The sequence below is a fragment of the Phalangium opilio genome, unplaced genomic scaffold (assembly GCF_054372755.1).
Source record: "Phalangium opilio isolate 3A_F unplaced genomic scaffold, DU_Popi_V2 ptg000002l_1, whole genome shotgun sequence".
Taxonomy (NCBI): Eukaryota; Metazoa; Arthropoda; class Arachnida; order Opiliones; family Phalangiidae; genus Phalangium; species Phalangium opilio.
Genome location: NW_028324144.1, coordinates 2,143,172 through 2,164,572, shown reverse-complemented (window position 1 = coordinate 2,164,572; position 21,401 = coordinate 2,143,172). Strand labels below are relative to the sequence as shown.

General features: G+C 32.3%; 2 protein-coding genes across 6 annotated transcripts in view; one reads left to right on the top strand and one right to left on the bottom strand.

The window, feature by feature from the left end:
• Positions 1 to 1,878, top strand: part of LOC149718227 (protein lap4-like) — a 48,003-nt gene extending 46,125 nt beyond the window's left edge. For all 5 annotated transcript variants that reach the window (XM_089834818.1, XM_089834754.1, XM_089834762.1 and 2 more), the window contains exon 29: positions 125 to 1,878. In XM_089834818.1, the coding sequence (XP_089690944.1) occupies positions 125 to 285 (161 nt within the window). In that variant the 3' untranslated portion in view covers positions 286 to 1,878. The remainder of the gene's footprint in view (positions 1 to 124) is intronic.
• A 936-nt stretch (positions 1,879 to 2,814) lies between these two features.
• The window catches only part of Glut4EF (Glucose transporter 4 enhancer factor), a 72,089-nt gene continuing 53,502 nt past the window's right edge, over positions 2,815 to 21,401 (bottom strand). The window contains exons 4-7 of the mRNA XM_089834531.1: positions 10,050 to 10,150; positions 9,566 to 9,968; positions 8,875 to 8,982; positions 2,815 to 7,722 (exon numbers count right to left, since the gene is read on the bottom strand). Of these exons, the coding sequence (XP_089690657.1) occupies positions 7,537 to 7,722; positions 8,875 to 8,982; positions 9,566 to 9,968; positions 10,050 to 10,150 (798 nt within the window). The 3' untranslated portion in view covers positions 2,815 to 7,536. The remainder of the gene's footprint in view (positions 7,723 to 8,874; positions 8,983 to 9,565; positions 9,969 to 10,049; positions 10,151 to 21,401) is intronic.

Here is a 21,401-nt window from a genome sequence, read left to right as displayed (position 1 = left end):
GTGTGTGTTGAATTTTGGGGAAAAAAACGGTGTTTGTGTGTGATTGGAGTAAATTAAAACCAAAAAATGGAGAAAAGTGACCGTAAACGTGTGACATTTGGGTGTGATGGTGGTGGTAACAAAGGTGTCGCGGAAGAAGAAGAAGACGAAAATGATGAAGATAAAACGGAAGATGTTGTCGTCACTGACGAACTTCCGTCTCCCGTGACTGATACCACCCCAACAACCGCTTCTTCTACATCGGCTAGTCGAAAAAAGAAGAAAAAACGCTCCAAAAAACGATAAATAAAACTTGTGACGCTAATTTCTTGTGTGTGTGAACATTTGTGAACAATGCGAAAACACTAGCGCACGGGTCTTTTAGATATTGAGCTTGAGAGACTCTAAATAATATTATTATTAAAGTACACAAATCTCCCAGAATACAAACAAAGAAACAAAATGAACATGACCAATTTTGCAACAAAAAAAATTTCAAAAACAGTTTTTATATTTAAACAAACAAACAAACAAATATATATTTAACGGAGGGGCGACGTGCTGTTTTTAATAAAAGGGGTAGTTTTTATTGTTATTATCAGTATACATTGAGTTTTTATACGTGCATGTTGATATAACAAACATACAAACAAAAACAATACAAAACATTTTCTATATTAAATTGTTAAAATATGATAAATATTAATTGATATCCTGACAAATAACTGTTCACATTAACATCATGGTGCGTATTATATCTTCATGATAACATAGAAAAAAATCGCACCATGCTAAAAAATAATCATTACTCGATTTTACAGTTTAAGGATCGATAACCATTAACGTTCAGATTCCAATAAATAATAAAAAAGTTACTAACAATTTCAAAAAAACAAATTCCAGTTAAAAACAATCTGTGATCCGAAGTTCATATACGAAGAAAAGTTTGCTATATTTTTTAACAAAAAACAAAAACGAAGATAAAATTTCCAAGTGATATCATATGAATACGATGACATTTGAACGTTTACCGAACTTCAAGATAATTCAGATGAAAATGCCAAAAACATAATTAACTAACAATTAACTCATCAGTAGATATTTTTTAAAAGAAACAACAGAACACATTTTAAATTGTTTAATTTGGCACATTAACTTGTTATTTTTACTTAATTTTCAGCACCTTTTTTTTCTCTCGTTAAATTTTATCATTAGTTAAGCCTATTTTGACAGACAGACGAAAAATGGCAATTTTTAATATCGCCGCTATTTATTCTTGCCATTTTTAATAAACAACGTCAAACTTTTGCGAATGGAGAACTTATTTATAATAACCCGTCATTAGTTAGTCAGGTTTGTACTTTTAAAACGCTTAAAAAGAGTTATTTCTATATTTTTAATTAAAAAAATAAATCGAAGAAGTTAAGCCTTGGTTACAAAATTTTATTTAGGATAGAAAAAATATACATGTTAAAAATATAACGTTTATCCCACTGTATAAATTCATAGGAATTAACGTTTAATTTTTATGCTTAATTTGACTAAAAATCAATTACTTTAATGTTGATTTTTGTGATAATATTAGAAAGAAAGAAATAGAGAGGAATTAGTGCCTATCATCTTAATTATCATTAACGATATAATAATAATAATAATTTAGAACAACGTTTATAATTTGATATAGCGCATTAATTGTATATATCATCCCCCATACACGTTATCATTTAAACGCAATTATCTTTAATTTCTATGGATCTTTAACCCCTTAAATATAAAATTAAATAAGAAATAGGCACTTTGGGCAGTCTTGGGTTACGTTATATTTATGGAGAAAAAAAAATACAGTTATTCACTTGTAAAGTGAATTTACATCAAATAAAAATTCTGGAGTAAATGTAATCAAACGTAAAATTTATTTATTTCAATTATTTAATATTTCATTCAGCAAATTTGAAATTTCCGCATTTTTGCGAAACGCGTCGTAAATGGTTGGTTTTGATCACGTGACAAGGTGTATTTCCATTCTGTAACAAGAACCGCTAGAGAAGAAAGAAAGAAGTTGAGCCATGAGCCGTTGTTAAAATTTTTAAGTTTTTGCGAAACGTACCATGATTGGTTGCTTTTGATCACGTGACAAGATGCGTTTTCGGTTCTCTAACAAGAACCGGCAGGGAAGAGAGAAACTTCGTTCATCGTCGTTGTCCGGCGCCATGCCGTTGCCGTCCCTTCGCGTTATCAAATTAACTGACCATCGGACATCTGACACGCCTGGAAAGGATTATTAATTAATCGGATTACATCACTGCTAATTCAAGATGGACATGGACATCGTGTGAATTACAACATTATTAAACATTGGGTAAGCGCTATTTATTGTATTTGCATGGGTTTTGGACGGTGAAACATGGATTCGCGGCGCCGGCATGCTTTTGATTCGGCGCCGGCATGCTTTTGATTCGGCGCCGGCATGCTTTTGATTTTGAATCGCATTAGGCTTAACGAAGCCGAGGCACGAGGCCGCGTAATTTGAAATACATGGTCCATGGATACACGTGTTGAAACTAATACGTGTTAAAATTACATGATTTAACTTAAATATCGATTCGTGTTTAATATTTTAAATGAACCATCGAATTAGGGTAAAGAAATAGGGGGAAACATTATTATAATACTGATTAACATTAAGTTTGGTAACGATGTTCAGGATCATCGTAAGCATTCAGGCTTTCAGCAACCCAAATCGGTAGCAAAGATGGATTATTGATTATTACCCATAATTAATAATTAGTTGACCCCTGACCCCCAAATTATTAGGAAAAATCAACAGAAACGTGGTTTATATTCATAGAATGAATTTTATTGAAAATATTTTGATACTTTCACGATAAGAATTATATACATATACTTTGTTTTGTTTGGGTTAACTGTGTACAAAAGTATGACGTATAATATACGATAAACATTTATCATCATCATGATCATCTTTTAAAATATTAATAGCTCGCTATATTATTAATTAATAATTCGTGAAATTAAATTTCCCAGCGGACGTTTAAAAATTGCACACACGACGAGAATTCTTATAAAATTAAACAAAATCCACCGATAGTTTTCACTTTTTTTTTGTTTTAATAACAGGGCGACTAATTATTAACAGCAATAATAACATCTAAGGCAAATTTATCCCATTTTTTTAATTAGAAATTGGTGATAATTAAGGTTAGCCAAAAAACAAATTAAATTTAAAACAAAAAAATACCGTAAAACAATTAAAAATTAAATAGAATTTAACAAAATTAGCATAGGCAGAATTTTTTTTTTCATCTAATATAAGTCTAGTACGCCTAATACATTACCAAGAAGCGATATCTAGTTTACTAGGGAGAAGGTATAAGATGCTTAAGCGTTCGCGCGCCATAGTCCCAGTCCCCCTTTCAAAATTCAAGGGGGGACGTAAAAAGAGGCCGGGCTATTTCGCAGCCTCTCCTCAGTCGGAAAATATGACTGTAATTTTCGTCATTGCGTCGCGCTGACATGAGTTTGTTTTCAAGAACCAATGAGATGCTGGTTGTAATTTAGAGGCGGGGATTAACTCCGGACCTACGTCTTTTGGACTGGAGATAAAGCTAGATTATAAATGTGGCGAATTTATACCTTCTCCCTAGTAAACTAGATATCACTTCTTGACATTACTTAAAAGGTAGGGGAAAGATTAATTAACTAAAACTGGCAATTATTTTGCACAGATCGAGAAAAGGGGGTCTTATATAAATACTTAAGTGTTTTTTTTTTTGTTTTTCTTTCATTTTCCTCATGTCACTTCGAGATTCTCATAAAAAATAATTATTTAAGATTCGTATTAAATCTTTAATTAAGAAATCTCGATTTTTCATTTTAATTTTTTTTTTTGGAGATCGTTTTGTGTTTGTTTATACTAACACTATATTATAAAAAATTATAAATTTACATGACTTAGCGTAGAACATTAAACGGCAGACAAATATGTTAATTCAATAACAAAAAAAAATTTATCAAGCGGAACTTCTTGACATGAACCTGATTGTTAATTAAAAATCAAAATGTATCCTCTCGTAATAATGGCACATACTTTGAAAATAATCTAAAACTAAACTGTAAAAAATTGTGCCTTTTTATTACATTTATTTATTTATTTTTGTCTGCCCGTTTTCTGTTTCGCTCTCGTGGCTGATGTAAATGTTCTTTGTTTGTTTGTTTGTTTATTTATTTACAAATAATGGATTGAGGTTTTTATTAAAAGGGGGCAAAGGGGGGCTTAAAAATTGGCAATTAAATTAATGTCAATAATTATTTCTGGTACCTTATTTTGTCATTCAAATTCTTTCTCCGTAAATTACTTAATTAATTTGCTTTTACAACGATTATTATTTTTATCTTTTACAAACTACATACGATTCTGGCTCCTTTTGCTTTTTATATATATAATATATATAACAACAGACAATATACCGTAAAATTATGACCTCCATATTCTTATTCTTTTATCTATAACACCACCGCTTATTTTTCCACTAACTTACTGAATACAATTTAATTTTTAATTTTTTTTAATTTTGAAATATTTTTTTTTTTTATATTTTTAACATCAAAATATCAAATTTTTCCGTTAATACCCAAATGCGGGGGTGGAAATTAATCGTAATTTTAAATCATAACACCGGGAAAGTGCTCCATAAGGTTATTAATTAATTAATTAATTTTGTGGCCATGGGATTAAATTTTTTAAATAATTAAAAAAAACAAAATTTTTAATTTTTAGTGAAGTGCCCAATTATTTTTTTTTTTTTTAATATATATATATTTCTTATATCTACAGTTTGAAATAATTCATTATAAACATCACAACAATACTAATTTAATTAATTTTGATACATTTTTGTTTGCGATCGAGTTATATTTATTTATTTTAGGGTTAAGGGTATATTTACGTTTGTAGAAATTATTTTAATGTAGTCTTGTAATATTTAAATAATTATTTTTAAAACATATTTAATGGGGATTTGGGGAATGGGGGGAGGGGGGCGTAAAATGCTGTACATGTTTTTTAAAATATCCTTTTTGGCTTTTTATCTCCGTTAGCCATTTTGTTTTCAAGCTCTGGAAAAAGTCTGGTTTATTTATTTATTTATTTTTTTTTCTCGTTTAGGCCTGTTTTTAATTATTTACATTTTAAAACCAACAACAATTTACCTGTTGTCTTCGTTATAAAGGCCATTTAAATATATTATTTTCATCATTTCGTTCTGGACGCTCTTTATTTTTTATTTAACTAGCTTTCAAATTTAATTTTTAATTTTTTTTTTGTTATAAATTTAAAGGGAAAGTTTCATTAAAATTTTTTAATTTAAGCGAGACTATCCCTTTAATTTAATAATTATTTTTTCCTTCATTTTTAATTAAGTTATTTCCTTCAAATTCCTGTTAAATTTCTTTCCTGGGACAGCATTTATTTTTTTTTTTTTATTTTCTTTAAATAATTTTCAAAAAATGTTGTTTTTTTTTTTTTTGATACTTTTTGAAAAATTTTGCTCAGTTTCAAATTTTCGAGGTCTTTTCCCGGTTTTTTTTTTAAAGTACCTTTTTACCATTTTTTTTTTAATCTTTATACACACTCAAATCACAGAGAATAAATTTGTATATATATATTTATATTTTATAATATTTTTGTTTTTGTTTTTTTTAGAAACTTTTTTATTATTATTTTAAATAATTTTTTCTTTTTATTTTATTTTTTTAAAAATTCAAAAAAAAACTGAGCGAGAAAAAAATGCCGGCTTTTTCCAAAAAAAAAAAAAATTACTCAGTAAATCAAATTCCCATTTTAAAATATATAATATATGGGGAAGTTTTATTATACATGACTTATGTTTATTTATTTATTTATTTGTTTGTTTGTGAGATTGGGTTTCATTTATTGTTTGCAACGTTTACTGGGGTTTGGGTTTTTAAAAAATTATACGGTTTGCGCAAAGTATGTTTAAAAACTAATAATATAAAATATAGAAAGGGGGGGGGGACGTTTAAAACACATATATTTATATATATAAAAAATTTTAGATTATTTATTTTACAGTTCAAAGTTCGTATAGCAGTCTTGGCAACTTATTTTAGTCACTAGTCCCATTTAGATGATACATATAAATATTTTTTAATTAAAGTTAGTGCGATATTAAAGGCACATGGGCTTTGTTTGTTTATTTATTTATTTATTTTTTATTAGTAAACACTTCGTTTCTTCTTTTTTTTTATAAGACTAGTTGTTAAATATTTATTTTTAATTTTTTATATATAAAAAATGGAATGAAATAGTTTTAATTAAGACTTTTTGTGTTTGTTTGTTTGTTGGGGAAAGGGTTGTATTATTTTTAATTAATTTTGTTGGGTGTTTGTTTGTTTGTTGGAGAAAGGGTTATATTATTTATTTTTAATTAATTTTGTTGGGTGTTTGTTTGTTTGTTGGGGAAAGGGTTATATTACTTTTTTTTAATTAATTTTGTTGGTTGTTTGTTTGTTTTGGGGAAAGTGGGATGTTTTTTGAATCTTAATTCACCCAAACGTTTTTATATTATTTTATTTATTTATTATTTATTTTTTGTAACGTTGACTAGTCTGTTATATATTTAATTTAATTTATTTTTAATTATTCTTGAAGACAATTAAATTTAATTATTGCGGATCTTGTGCATAATTTAACGGCCTAGGTGTATAGCTACCATTTTAAATTTAATTTTTGCAATTTAGTGAATGTTTTGACGTCATAACGTGCACCCAAAGTTGACAAAACGTTAACGTTGCACTCGGTTAAAATTATAATAATATCCAATTTTATCTTAAGATAAAGTACTTTCAGCTTGTGTTACGTAAGATAAGAATTTTTTTAAAGATTACGTTATCGATGCTTATCGGTTAAGGGTGTTTATTACTTAATTTTGTCATCATCAAAAGTACTGCATGGGTTTTATTCCAGGTGTTTCGATATTTAATGATTTGAATCAATCACTAGGCCGCCGGTAGTGTAATTAGCTAATTAATTAATTAAGAGATTAATTGCATATTTAAATATTATTTTTAAGTCTGCGCAATGGCAATCAATGTAGGTGCCAAAAATAAAAGAAATTACATCAGTACCGTAAAGGGATAGTAACACAAATAATTAAAATAAGGAATGATATAATAATTATATATAAAAATATTAAAATACTTTACGTATAAGTAATTAGTCAAAATTTATTCTTCTTTTTCATCTCTCTTTAATTAAACTATGGGCTGTTGTTAAAAAATTTAGTTGCCAATAATTGTCTGTACGAATTTCTCGATGAAAAAAAATTTGTGTTGTTTTCTTGTACTTGAAAAGGGGGGGGGACGTTAATTAATACGTACCCCCTTGAGTCTTTTTTTTTTTTCGTTTTAATTGTTTTGAGAACAAGTTATTGTTTGTTGTCTATGATGTTCTTCCTACAAAGGGTTGTAGTTTTGGCAATTTTTTTATTTATTTTTATTTCTGTTGCATAATTATTTTTAGTCCGAAAACCTCGTGCAAGCCTTTTTCCACTTGCACTGAGTGCACCACATGTCACGGTTTTCCATTCCGTAGACTTTACGGCACTTTCTGCTTTCGGAGCGACCTTTTCGGTGCATAGGGGAAGCTTTTAGCGATGAAGACACAGTTTTCGGGCTCAACCTCATGTACTTTTGAGGAGATACCTGGTTAGGAAGATTTAAAAAAGATATCTGGGATGTAGTTTCATAGTTAACTACCTAGGGCCACGAAAGAAGTAATTGTTTGCGACTAAATTAGCATAAATTATGATTGCAGTGAGCTTAGGGGAGTCCATTATTTACTTCCCCCTCCCACAGTTTCCTTTTAAAATATGACCTTGATATACCACCATAAATTAACTGAAGTGATGTGGACGAATTAACCAACTCGTTAGACGATTTAGCAAAATTATGCAGTGAGCTTAGGGGAGTACATTATTTACTTCCCCCTCCCACAGTTCCCTTAGAAAATATGACCTTGATATACCGCCATAAATCAACTGAAGCGATGTGAACAAATTAACCAACTCGTTAGACCATTTAGCATAAATTATGCAGTGAGCTTAGGGGAATCCATTATTTACTTCCTCCCTTACAGTTTAATTTGATATTGTGACCTTGATATACCACCATAAATTAACTGAAGTGATGTGGACCAATTAACCAATTCGTTATTAGACCATCTACCATAAATTATGCAATGAGCTTAGAGGAATACATTTACTTCCCCTTCCCTCAGTTTACTTAGAAATTGCAACCTTGATATACCACCATAAATTAACTGAAGTGATGTGAACCAATTAACCAACGCATTCGACCATCTTGTTATTTTTAACCCTTGCTTTTTCTAACCCAATTCCAATTGTTTTGAAATTATATCTACACAAAAATATATTCATTCTACATTTATTTTGTTGTGTTTTTTCCTGGCTAACCTCCAGCTTGTGACAACTGACATTTTGAAAAAAAATTATCTTAAAACGACCTCGACATAGTGTCACGTAAACTATATAATATAACCTTTCAATATTGTCAAAAAGAACTGCGGGTTTCACTTTTTCCCGAAAGGCAAAAGTAAAGTAATACCTCTGCTCATTTGTTTATCAGATTAGGATGGTTGCTTTCTCTTTAACATTGTCGACATTGAAAGTGACAGCTAGGCTATGTCAAAATGATTCACGACCCAACAATTTAAGCATGCACCTAACCTTGATTCAACCATAATATTTATTGGGAAAGCGAATGTGTATATATATATCTCTTTATAGTTATGCGGGAATGTAAATAATTGAGCAATTGCTAATTACGATGACTTACCACGACTCCAGGCGCGCTGTTGGCGTAAGGATGAGCGTGCCAAGATATGGAGCGCTGGAATTGTTGCGGAATGTTTATTGGACTGGCTGGAGAACCAGAAACGGAAATCTATAAAAAAATAATTAGTTGCAATCAATTAGTTAGTTAATTATTTATTTACTCTTTTTTTCGATAATTGTTTATTTGTTTATCTGAGCACGCTTGTACTTTGATTATGTCAGATTAGATCACGAGGAAATGGGACATAATCATGATGTTATTTATAATTTTAAAAAGAGGGCCAGTGAAGAAGATATTAATTTTTTGCGACCAAATTAGCATAAATTATGATTGCAGTGAACTTATGCGAATACATTTTTACTCCCACCTTCCCTGCGTCTACTTTTAAACAGTGATCAATTTGAGAATAATTTCGAAATTATGACCTTTTTAAGAGAATATGAGGAGAAACTTTCATTACTCTTTCAATACAGAGATTTTACCCACTAAAATGAAATTCCCTGACTTTGCTGAAATTTTTAAAATTCCCTGACTTTTCCCTAATCTTTTCGGCCCATTTTTGAATTCCCTGACTTTTCCAGGTTTTCCCTGATTGTCCTCTGTCTCCCAGTTTTCCCTTACAGGGTTTATACTATCCTTAACCCTACCAATTCAAGTACTTGTACATAAGGTAATTAAGAGTTTTACTGACCAGGAGCCTTCTCTGGTATTCGGGGTCCTCGTGAGGTGGCCTAACCATATCGAGGTGGCTGAGTGTCGGGGCGGATGAGGTGTAAATACTGGCGAACCCGTTCATAGTCGGTTGGCTGTTGTCGTCGTTGATGGGCACCGGTGACAAGGGCATTTGATGGTCACCTCCCTCATCGACGGAAGATGGAGATTGAGAACTCTCCTCTTCCAACGGATAAATGTTACAATCACTTTCCCGCGTCGGGTAAACGCTGTAGACCACATTTTCTTCCGGGTTCACCACACCGTCGTTGCAAACAACCGCCTCGACGGTTTGAACTTCGACTTCGATTTCTGTGTAGTAAAATTCTTCTTCGTGGTCGTCATTGAGATCAGATTCTTCGGTACCATTGTTTTCCTTAGCTCTGAACGCACCAGGAAAAATTAATTTTAAATTATCTACTTTAAACACAAATGCAATTTAAACATAGCATTTTAAAACTTACCCCAAATGCATAGTGCGAACGTGTCTCTCCACATCTTCGCAAGCTTGATATTCTTGACTGCACCCTGGCCAAGTGCATCGAAACACGACAACCCTTTGAGGCTAAAATAATGAAAGAAACCACAATGTCTCCACGTTAGTTTTTGGCGCTCAAATTTACCGCCAAAATGTTTTTAACTTCAAGTCTTTTGTTAGTAGATTACCTGTGCTTCTCTTAACAATTTTAAAATGGAATTCATGACTTATTACGAAGATAAGATAAATTGTAAGCGGGTGGTAAAATACGCAGTGTTTTTTAAGTATTATTCAATTTTTAAAATTGAAGTAATTTGATATGTTTTTCGTGTAAAATATTAACTTTGTTAAGCCTACTTTTATAAAAACAAAATCACGTTAAAATAGAAATCTCGAGACAGAAACAATTTAGCGCGTGCGTTGTTTTTTAAAGGGATAGTAGCACCCTTTAATTTCCACTTTTATATCGTTCTGACAGTTTTAGGAATATATATTGAAATATGGAAATTAGCAGTCAGTAATTCAAATTGTTATAATAACAGAAATGTGTCTGCAACTATCCCTTTAATAACCGCACGCATTTATATGAAAATAAAAATCATTCACTTTTAAATATATATATTTTCGATATCTATGGTATTATAGGAATATTTAAATGGATATTATTTTTTTTTTTACCGGCCGGCATTTTTAAGTGTTACCTGAATTATTGTTATTAAAAAATCCCCCTTAATTGTTGTAGCCAAGGTTTCTTGGGGGCACCACGCCCAAAATTAAAGGTTTTACTAAAAACATTATCTCGGAATCAAGCTACGAAATGAACCACAAAAAGAAAGAGAAAAAAATTGAGGTCGTATTGCTTTTTGAAGAAAGTGCATTACATATCTTAATCGTTCTAGATTTTGTGGATATTGAAAGAGAAAATGGGTCCTTATTATTGAAGCTTATTTAAGAAGTGAATTAATCCTTAACCCTATCGAAGTTATTAAATGAGTGAAGTTTTATAACCCAAAATGCTGTATTTTAAAAGAACATTGTTATGTTTTGAGAATTTCCGTAGTTTTTCTCCAATTTTTCTTAATAACAAAATGGTCAATCCCATAATAGTGTCACATTTAACGTATCGCATTAACTATACCCAACCATACAGATGGTATGTGGACGCAGAGGACTCCAAAGTTACCAGTCCAATAAATTTGGTCTGTATTGTTTAAAGCCATACCTTAATTAACGTATTTGTTGTCCACCCGTGGTCGAACGCTTAACTCTATTTTACACCCAAGAGTCTATTTCCCCCCCTTAAAAATGCCTCACATTGCTATAAGTCGTTACCAAATAATTTTCCCTTATTATTTGTCCTAGAACAACTACAACTACAATAACTACATCTAACACTACTTCACCATCTCGGGTCAAAACTATAACTCCCCGATCGTATAAATACAATTTGTGGATCAAACTAAATGATCGGAAAGTATGTCGGAAAACACCCGTTTAAACTTAAGTGTTCTCCAAATGAACATTACAGATAATTCAACTAGTTTTTATTTTTTTTTATTTTTTGTTGGGGAGTTTCTGACCCCCTAGAGGTTTTACGAGAGAAGTTATTTAGGACAGTGCTACCATAAAAAGTGGGACAAAAATCGAGGAAACGACCTCAAAGGTTCCTAAGTAAGAGAGAGAAAACGCGGGTATATATATATTATTTGAAATATAATTTTCCAAACTCCAACTGTTTCGGGATTAATTTTTCAAAATTTAATTTACGAGTGGGTTGAAATTGAATTGCCAGAAAGCCAGAGAGAGAGTTAAGAGGGCTAGAGAGACTGAGATGTCATAATAAGACGGAGGAGAAAATGAAATAAATTTACGAGGCGTTCCGTTGGAAACCGTGTTTATAGGATTTTAAGATTTTATGATTTATTTCCACAAATTATCATTTTTTTTTTCATTTTTTTTTGTGAGAGGTGTTTTTAAAGGGAACGTGTAGGTATTTTAATATCATATTTTAGTGGGGAAAATGTCTGGGAAAAGTCGGGGTATTTGATTTTAGTTGGGTAAATGTCAAGGAAAGGAAGAGCCAGGGAATTTGATTTTAGTGGGAATATTTCAAAGAAAAGTCAAGGAATTTGATTTTAGTGGGAATATGTCTGGGAAAAGTCAGGGTATTTGATTTTAGCTGGGAAAATGTCAAGGAAAAGCCAGGGAATTTGATTTTAGTGGGAATATGTCTGGGAAAAGTCAGGGTATTTGATTTTAGCTGGGAAAATGTCAAGGAAAAGCCAGGGAATTTGATTTTAGTGGGAATATGTCTGGGAAAAGTCAGGGTATTTGATTTTAGCTGGGAAAATGTCAAGGAAAAGCCAGGGAATTTGGTTTTAATGGGAATATTTCAAAGAATAGTCAAGGAATTAGATTTGTGTAGGGAATATTTCAAAGAATAGTCAAGGAATTAGATTTGTGTAGGGAATATTTCAAAGAATAGTCATGGAATTTAATTTTAGCGGGACAAATAGTCAATGAATTTGAAAATGGAAGTCAGATGTCAGGGGAAAGCAAGATAACTTTAAAATTCGTAACTTTCCCGGGCTAGCAGTAGGTAGCAACATCAAACATATTTTGTACTGACTTTTCTTATCCACTAATAAAAGTGGCAATTGAAATTGAACAGTGAAAATCTTGAAAAAGTCAAGGAATTTTGAAATGAAAAATCTATGGAAACCTTTAAATTTATTACCGCGTCCAAATTACATAAATTATTACCGTAGTTTAAGCCCCTTATTACAAAAGAGAAAATTTCGAAAAATCACCTGTCAAAAAGCTGCCTTATTAAATGTGACAGGTAGCAGTCACTGACGCGTTACCTCCTAAGGATTATGGGTAACGTTTAAATAAATAAATAGAATCATATTTAATCGCCAATGAATGGTTTACCTTACGTAATAAAAAAATTGTTGGAATACTTCCGAATTGTGACATTATTTAAAAGTAAAAGAAAAAATTATATGAAAGCGAGTTTTTTAACCGAATCGAGGCCAAACTAAAACTACCTAGAAAACCATTAAGTAGGAATTACCGCGATTGGACCATTTCATTTCATTAGTGAATTACCCCTCGATATGTACCGGGTTATCATAAATAACATAACAATCAATAAGTATTATAGCACTAAATCAAATAGGTTGCGTAAAACACTATTTCCACGAACCCAACTTGTTAAATAATTAATTTTTAAATATCGCTAGGCGGCAGCACTTAACAATCCCCTAATAAAGATAGGACCGTACGCATGACGTACTCTGGTTCTGGGAGATTTTCATAGTACCGCACATGGCCCACTAACATTTCTAAACTACTCCATCTCACCTCTGTTCTCCAAGATCATACATACTTCTAGCTTTTATATTACTTATACGGGGGTACCAGTACGGCAAGGGTACGTCCCCGTGCCAAATAGATAATAATTAACAAGAGAGGAAGCGAAAAATCCAAATTTCGGTGGTACCTAACACCACTACTACCACTGCAACCAAACCACAAAGCGTGACGCTTTCAAAATAGTTAGTTATACAAAATATCCATCCAAGGCTGAACTGAACTATCTTTATTAACAAATAGTATTGACAGTTTCCATGTTTCGACTGTATTAATTTGTACAAGGAGTGCCGTTACTAAACCTAACCAAGCAAATAAAGGGGAGGGATGGAAACGAGTTAACATTTTTTTTTTTTTTTTTCAAAAAGTTATTTCCATTTCCCTACCTTGTATACCAATTTAAACGCGGAAGTGTCAAGATTTTAGCGGGGATTCGACGCCATAAAAAATGTTTTTAACGTCACGCCGGTTGTGTGCTGGCGTTTCTATAAAACCCGGTGTTTTACCGGCGTTTAAACTTATTTATATATGTATAAACGAAGTTTTTTTTTTTTTTTTTTCATAATGAGGAAATGGGAATAGTAGGCCAAGTCTTCCTCTTTAGTCTAATTAGTTCCTATTTTAATTTTTTTAAGGAGATTTATTAGAAAAGTATCTTTTTATTAACTACTGATAGTGTCATCCATCTGAGTCAAAGGTTTTATCGTCTGACTGGGCCTTTAATTAGGGCTTCAACGTAATCAGTTCTACACCAAATTTAGTCCGTATTGTTTGAAGCGAACCTAAATCGTGTTTATAACTACCTTTAAACGTCCTAACTAACTATAGCCAAGGTCAAAACAACCTGTTTATTTTATTTAATCCGTAATTTTAAAACAGATTGTCCTTGAAATGAACGTGGACACCGGTTCTTTTATCTGTAATCTCTGATTACGTCATAATACCGTCATTTTTGCACGCCATTCTGACAACTTACTACGGAAAAACATGTTTACAATTATCAATTTTTAATTTTTTAGTATAAATTTCATCTTCAATTATTAATTTTCAATAATATTTATGTGCAATCGTGATTTACGTGACCAATATTTTTTTTCATCAGAACGTACGATGACGTCACAGGGAAAAATACGTCTCTTTTTTTTAAACCGAAACCTTTTTCCGAAACATAAACAAAACTTGGAAATAACTCTTTCTATTCTGTATATATAAATTCTTCCTTCAAAGGCGCACGTACTGGCACTTAACGCTATCGTCCCCATAAACTATTACATTATAAAATACTGGGAAATGCCATTAGGCCTAGTATTTATTTATATTAACTTAGCCGGTTATCGAACTTCCACGTGCACCACGTGCTCTCGCGCCAATTTATTTTAGCGCATTTTATAAAATAAAAATATTAAAAAAAAATCAAAATCAAAAATTTTTATACGTCTATTTGGATTTGGACGAGCCAAACATCACGTAGCTTCGCGGATGAAATGAGTACATACTTCATTTTCCTGGAATTTAGTAATTAATATTATGGTTGAATCATACAAACAGCTGTGCCAGACATATTGTCAAAAAGTTATTTCGAAATTCGCTGTAATTTTATCCGGTTTATTTTCCATAATGTTTTGAGGCAGAAACTTATATAGTCTTTATTCTTAGAAAAGATATAGCAATATTTATTGTTATTGTTTTCATATAATTTTTGTTGAATTCTCAGGAAGTAATAGGAAATTTATGACGTAACTTCTTTGGTCGACCAATCAGAGCTTTTTTGTTGCAGGGTGCTTAAAAAGGGGGGGGGGGTAATTTTGAATAGTTTTCAGACTAGGAGAATTGATACAATTTACACCAGGAGACCAGGCGATGCACGTTGTCCGCCAAGTACTTAGCTTCGTCTCCTGGTGTAAGTGGTGTAAATCATCCTAGTCTATATGGCCTAAGTACAGTGGGATGGTTCTGTTGTCTGCTACCACGAACTTTCTCGTGACGTCACACCTCTCTTACTTCGTTTTTGGCGACCATATAGAGGAGCTTTCAGTTGGAGGAGGAGCTGAGTCTCGTGACATAATTTACTCTACCATATTGGTGGGTTTAAAGCGGGAATGAAGCTGAGACCACCCAACCAATATGGCTACCAGAACAGCGGTAAGACTTGGGAAGAGGGTGTGACGCACTACTATCCCATCTGAAAGCTCTCTATTGGAAGTCGTCTGTAGCTCAGGCCATACAATTTAGACTATACCAATATTGACGTCACATCCTAGTAGCTCCTCCCCTCTTAGTACAACTCTATGTGAAATCAATTGTGAGTCGAATATTCATGTTCTTAGACTTCTATGACCAATTTTGCCCCACAATGGAGACCATTTACGATTCATGAACATTGGTGTGTTTTAGGGAATCACACCCGTCGTCTCACTTTCTGTTAATTTCTATTTGCTATTGAGCATCTAGGGAAACGGTGTTTGTGACCTGCAAGGGACATTTGCCCGGTTAATTACCCTACCCACCCATAAAGGGTCAAAATCCTTGTTATCTAAATCACCTGCCATTGTAATAAAACTTTGTTTAACTTTTAATAAGGCACGATTTTTTTGCTGGAAAATGTTAAGCCTAACTCCATGAATAATTTCACTGATAAAAAAAAATTGAGGGATTGGTTAAAGAAGAGATGACATTCATAAGGCGTGGTGCAGTCATTACATCCGGCCATTTTTATAATATAAATATATATATATTTTTTATTACATTATATTATTATATATTATATTTCTTTGAACCCCATAATTTTCCGTGGAATATTGTAATAAATGTTAGCTATTACAGGTACGTACAAGGTGTGACAACTTCAATAATGGATGCGCCATCCATACCTTTTAATGGTTACTAGTTTCACCCTGTATTATATTATTTAACGTAGAAACAGGGTATATATATACTCTTCTTTTTGATTGTAAGGAGGTATAGCACTCTCTTAATAACAAAGGAAAGGGTGGTTTAGGTATTGTAGTATTAATTCTACTATAAATAGTGGTTTTCCCCCTAATTTTAAAATTATGTTGAATTTTTATACAGTATATCAGCGATAGATTTAATTTTAGAAGTAGGAATGGAGAACAGAGTAATATCTGGGCGCGCGTCAAAGTCCCGGACCCCCATCCACGGGACCGGGGGGGGGGGGTATGAAAGAAGAGGCGGGTCATAGAGACAGAAGTAAAAAGGAATTACGTCACTATTTTTCGCCGTCCCCCTCAGCAACGTCATCAATATGTAGTTTAAGTGAGCAGCCAATAAGATAATTTAAACTTTTCGTTATTACGTTTTGGAGGGAGGGGCTCTATACTTAGTGGGCTATGAGTCGTAATAACTGAAGTAAATACTAACCGTTAGACTCCATTCCTACTCCTAAAATGAAATCTATCCCTGCTACTACTTAAGGCTGTCCCCTGGTGTTTCGCCTTACTTACTTTGTTCAATATCTATATGCTCTTGATAATACCTTGGCCTTCCGAGTCTAATAGCTAACCCATTATGGCACTGGTTAAAAGTAATAATGCATGCCGTTCTCAAAGTTAAGTTTTGGCACTTATCATGCATGAACTAACTATACATACATATATGGTAATCTAACGAATTGTACTTTAGCTTATCTGACCCCCCCCCCCCAATGTTTTAGTGTGTGTATGTCCGGCTTTAATCTGAGTATCGCGTGACGTGATTGTCTATCGTAAGGATTATATTGCAATTTGTTTTTTTCTTTTTTATTAATATTAAAAGAGAAAGAAAAAGCTTATTTTAATTCCATCTATAAGAAAACTTGAAAGTCGCGTGTATTGCGCTATTCGATACGGGGCCCTTTAAAGGGATACTGAAATGTGCGCCATTCACTCATGTGACGTCACTTATAGAGCGAACCCCCGGGGGGGGAGGAGTTTATTTGATACCCTCGTTAGTCTGCTCTTGAAATCAAGTGGCATATACTTCATCAAAATCAATGTGTTTAGCAAAAATTTATTGTAGTGTTATTTAAAAATTTCTAAATTGAAATCTGTGAAGTCAGATGAATTTTAACTCGTGTGAAATTTGAAAAAAAAAAGATGTACAACTTCTCTTTTCTCAAAAATCATTGAATTGAGTTCAGTCAAATCAACTGAAATCTTAAAAAATTTATTGCTAGTAAATTATTTGGTAAAAATAAAATCACTGATTTGAAATCAGTGAAGTCAAATGAACAAATTCAATTCAACTCGTATGAATTCTGAATTTTCCCTTAACTTAATTTGATCACTTTAGATCATAATAATGAACTGATCACATAGATTTTGATCAAACTGAACATGATCTTCCTTCAAAAACAACATAAAAAAATCATTTTAATTTCCCTTTATAGCTTATTAATGTAGATAGGATATTTTTCTTACTATGTACGGGGCTTATAGCTTTTCTTATATATGTATGTCCTCCCAACTTTTGGATAAACTGAAAGTAATCATTTCGTGCCCGGGATTATAATAACCTTTTCCACTGGTGACCCCACATGCGTTTAACCCCCCAGCACTATACGCTATATTCACCCCCCCCCTCTTCTCCGTTTATTTGACCTGTAGAACCAACCGAGGAACTCCGATTTCCTAAGGCCAAGGCTTAGCCTTAGATTCGTTTCTTATTTTTTTATTTATTTATTTATATATATATTTTTTCGGGTCCATTTGTAAAAAAAAAATATTACATTTGATAGATATTTTATATATATACTGTATATATTTTATTATGTCTATGAACAATTTTTTATGTATGTATCTAGAATATAGAGATATGGCATTCAGTGTTATTTTCTTATGGGTTATATATATAATTTAAAAGGGGAAGCTGCCATTGCTACGTAGAAAATATTTTATACGCGATTTAACGGATGGTTTTATGACGTTTATACGTGATAAACATGGATCGTTAAGCTTTAGGTTTAACGATACCGCGGTTAAACGCCGCTTACGTTATGTTAGGTATGGTTTAAGAAGCACGTGAAATTGCCGTGAAAAAATGTACCAATACTGTTGAGGAAAGGAAAAGTTGTTGCAGATTTATAACTTCTCAAAATTTTAAATTGAATTTAACTTGTCTTATAAAAATATTACTTCATTTTCCAAAATTCCCCCAAGACTTCTACGACATTTTTCCAAAATTCCCCCAAGACTTCTACGATATTTTCCAAATTCCCCCGACTTTTACGACAATTTTTCCAAAATTTCCCCAAGACTTCTACGACATTTTTCCAAAATTCCCCAACTTTTCCAAAAAACGAACATCAATTCAAATTTTGAACAAAATCACCCAAAAAATTCATACCTACCAAAGATAAACATGTTTTTTCTTTAACAATGGTGAAATCAATCTAGCCTAGTTTCTAAAGTTACGCGTAAAAGCAAGCTCAAGGGATAGGGCGTACGTACGCTTAACGTCAATTTTGAGATGAAAAATTTGAGATTGATTCTCAAACAATAGACGAGCTATAAAGCAGCCTCCACTGACATTTGAATGAAGAGAAAGCTTCAATGCCAAAAAAATTGAAATTCAATCAGCCGTGAATTGAGAAACTTTTAATTTTTAAAAGGGTCCAACGTTATTCTTTTTTAAAAAAATTCCCGTTAACCTCGAAATTGTTTGAAGAAAACCGCGATCGCTTGACGCTATGTTTCGTTTAATCGCTTATCAATTGAATCGGGAATGCATACAGCTAATAGGAATAGCCATTTTCACTCAACGTATCTAGGCGGGTTTTGTGGGAGGAGCTATAGACTAATCATTATGTATGACCTTGAATTTTACCCAAGCGAATAATGTAACCTATCTCTCTGCACCTTGCGTTACTACCAACTAATTAAATCACAGTTATAAAGACGCCATCAGAATTATTAATGGGCGAAACTTATAGTAAGTTCTCAAGCCCCAAGAAATTAACATGGGAGATATTATGGCTACACAATTATTCCAATTAGTTGTATGTATTCCTTGATTGAATAGGTGGTTTCATATGATACCGGTACTTTCCATGTTTTTTAAAAAACACACAATTTTCAAGGTTTTTCTGTGGTTTTAGTTTCGTGAATGAATTACTTAAGTGGTTGTCCCTCAACAAATTTTTGGTTATAATATTGTTGCTATAATACTTGGCCAAGTCAGGGAATTTGAAAATGAGTGTCAGGTAATTTTAAAAAAAGTCACGGATTTTCATATGGGTCCCGAAATTGTTCTACAGTGCAGCGGTTTGTATTTGCGAAATTGAGTCGAAAATGTAACTTTTATGACATTTTAATCTAAGGGAAACCATTTTTCAAGTTATGATTAGAGTATTTTAGGCTTGACCCCTTAATTAAATTAGAATAATCTTTAATTTTTGTTCCTTAAAATTAAGGGGTCATCCCTAAAGCACTCAAATGTTCATAACTTGTTTAGGTGGTTTCATTTATGGCAAAATGTCATAAAAGTTAAGAACATTTTCGGTTCAGAAATTGATTTCCCATTGTACTTCGGTACTATTATTACCCTTTATGGAACAAATTAATGTTACTTTCTTTCCAAGCCACTTAATGACTATTGAAAATGTGCCATTAATTTATTATTCAACAGTACAGAATTTGTTTTCTCCATATAAAACCGATTCGTTTGGGAAGAAAAAAAAATTTAAATAATAATAATTGTTGTTATTTTCTTTATCTACTAAAGTTATTTTATAAAAATTTAGTAGTATAAACTTGTTAGAAAGGGTTGGAGAACCGCATTGAAGCGGAAACAGAAATTTTTTTGTGCCCATCAAGGACTAATACATGTTCCCAAACCGCAAAAGTAAATTAACACAAAGTATAAACGTATATTTCTTTTAAAACCTTTTCTTCAAAGGACCACGCCCCTTTTTTATCTAAAAATAAAAGAGTAGTAACTCGGGTATCGTTCCTTTCAACCGAATTCCCAATGGACCGAAATCCCATTCGACCGAAAATCCCGCAATGATTTTAGATTTCCAGCCCAATGGCTATATTCCCGATGGACCGAAATCCCAATCGTCCGAATATGCCCCTAACAATACATCAATATAACTTGAAACACTGTAGCCGTCAGCAATTCGGTGGTGTAGTGGAAACAGTGTTGGACTAAGAAGCGATAGGTTGTTGGTTCGAATCTCCGAAAGGTATGTTAATAATATTAAAAGTAAATATTTCACTTTCATTCCTTTCAAGGCAAGAGATATATAGAATTAATAAACAAATTGTGCTTAAAATGAAGTACAGTCTTAATGGTAGTTCCATCAATGTCTTTAAGTTTTAAATTAAAATTATAATATTTTGGTTTCGGGTGGGTTAGGTTAGGTTAGGTTAGGTAAGGTAAGATTAGGTTAGGTTTGGTTCCGATAATTCGTTGACACCTTTTCCAAAATATGCTCCTTTTAATTAGCTTTCACCTTTTCCAAAATATGCTCCCTTTAAATAGCTACCACCTTTTCCAAAACATTCTCCCTTTAATTAGCTGCCACCTTTTCGAAAAGATTTTCCTATTAATTAGCTGACACCTTTTCCAAAATATTCTCCTATTAATTAGCTGCAACATTTTCCAAAACATTCTCCTATTAATTAGCTGCCACCTTTTCCAAAATATTCTCCTATTAATTAGCTGCCACCTTTTCCAAAATATTCTCCTATTATTTAGCTGCAACCTTTTCCAAAACATTCTCCTACTAATTAGCTGCCACATTTTCCAAAACATTCTCCTACTAATTAGCTGCCACTTTCCAAAATATTCTCCTTTTAATTAGCTGCCACATTTTCCAAAATATTCTCCTTTTAATTAGCTGCCACCTTTTCCAAAATATTCTCCTTTTAATTAGCTGCCACCTTTTCCAAAATATTCTCCTATTAATTAGCTGCCACCTTTTCCAAAATATTCTCCAATTAATTATCTGACATCTTTTCCA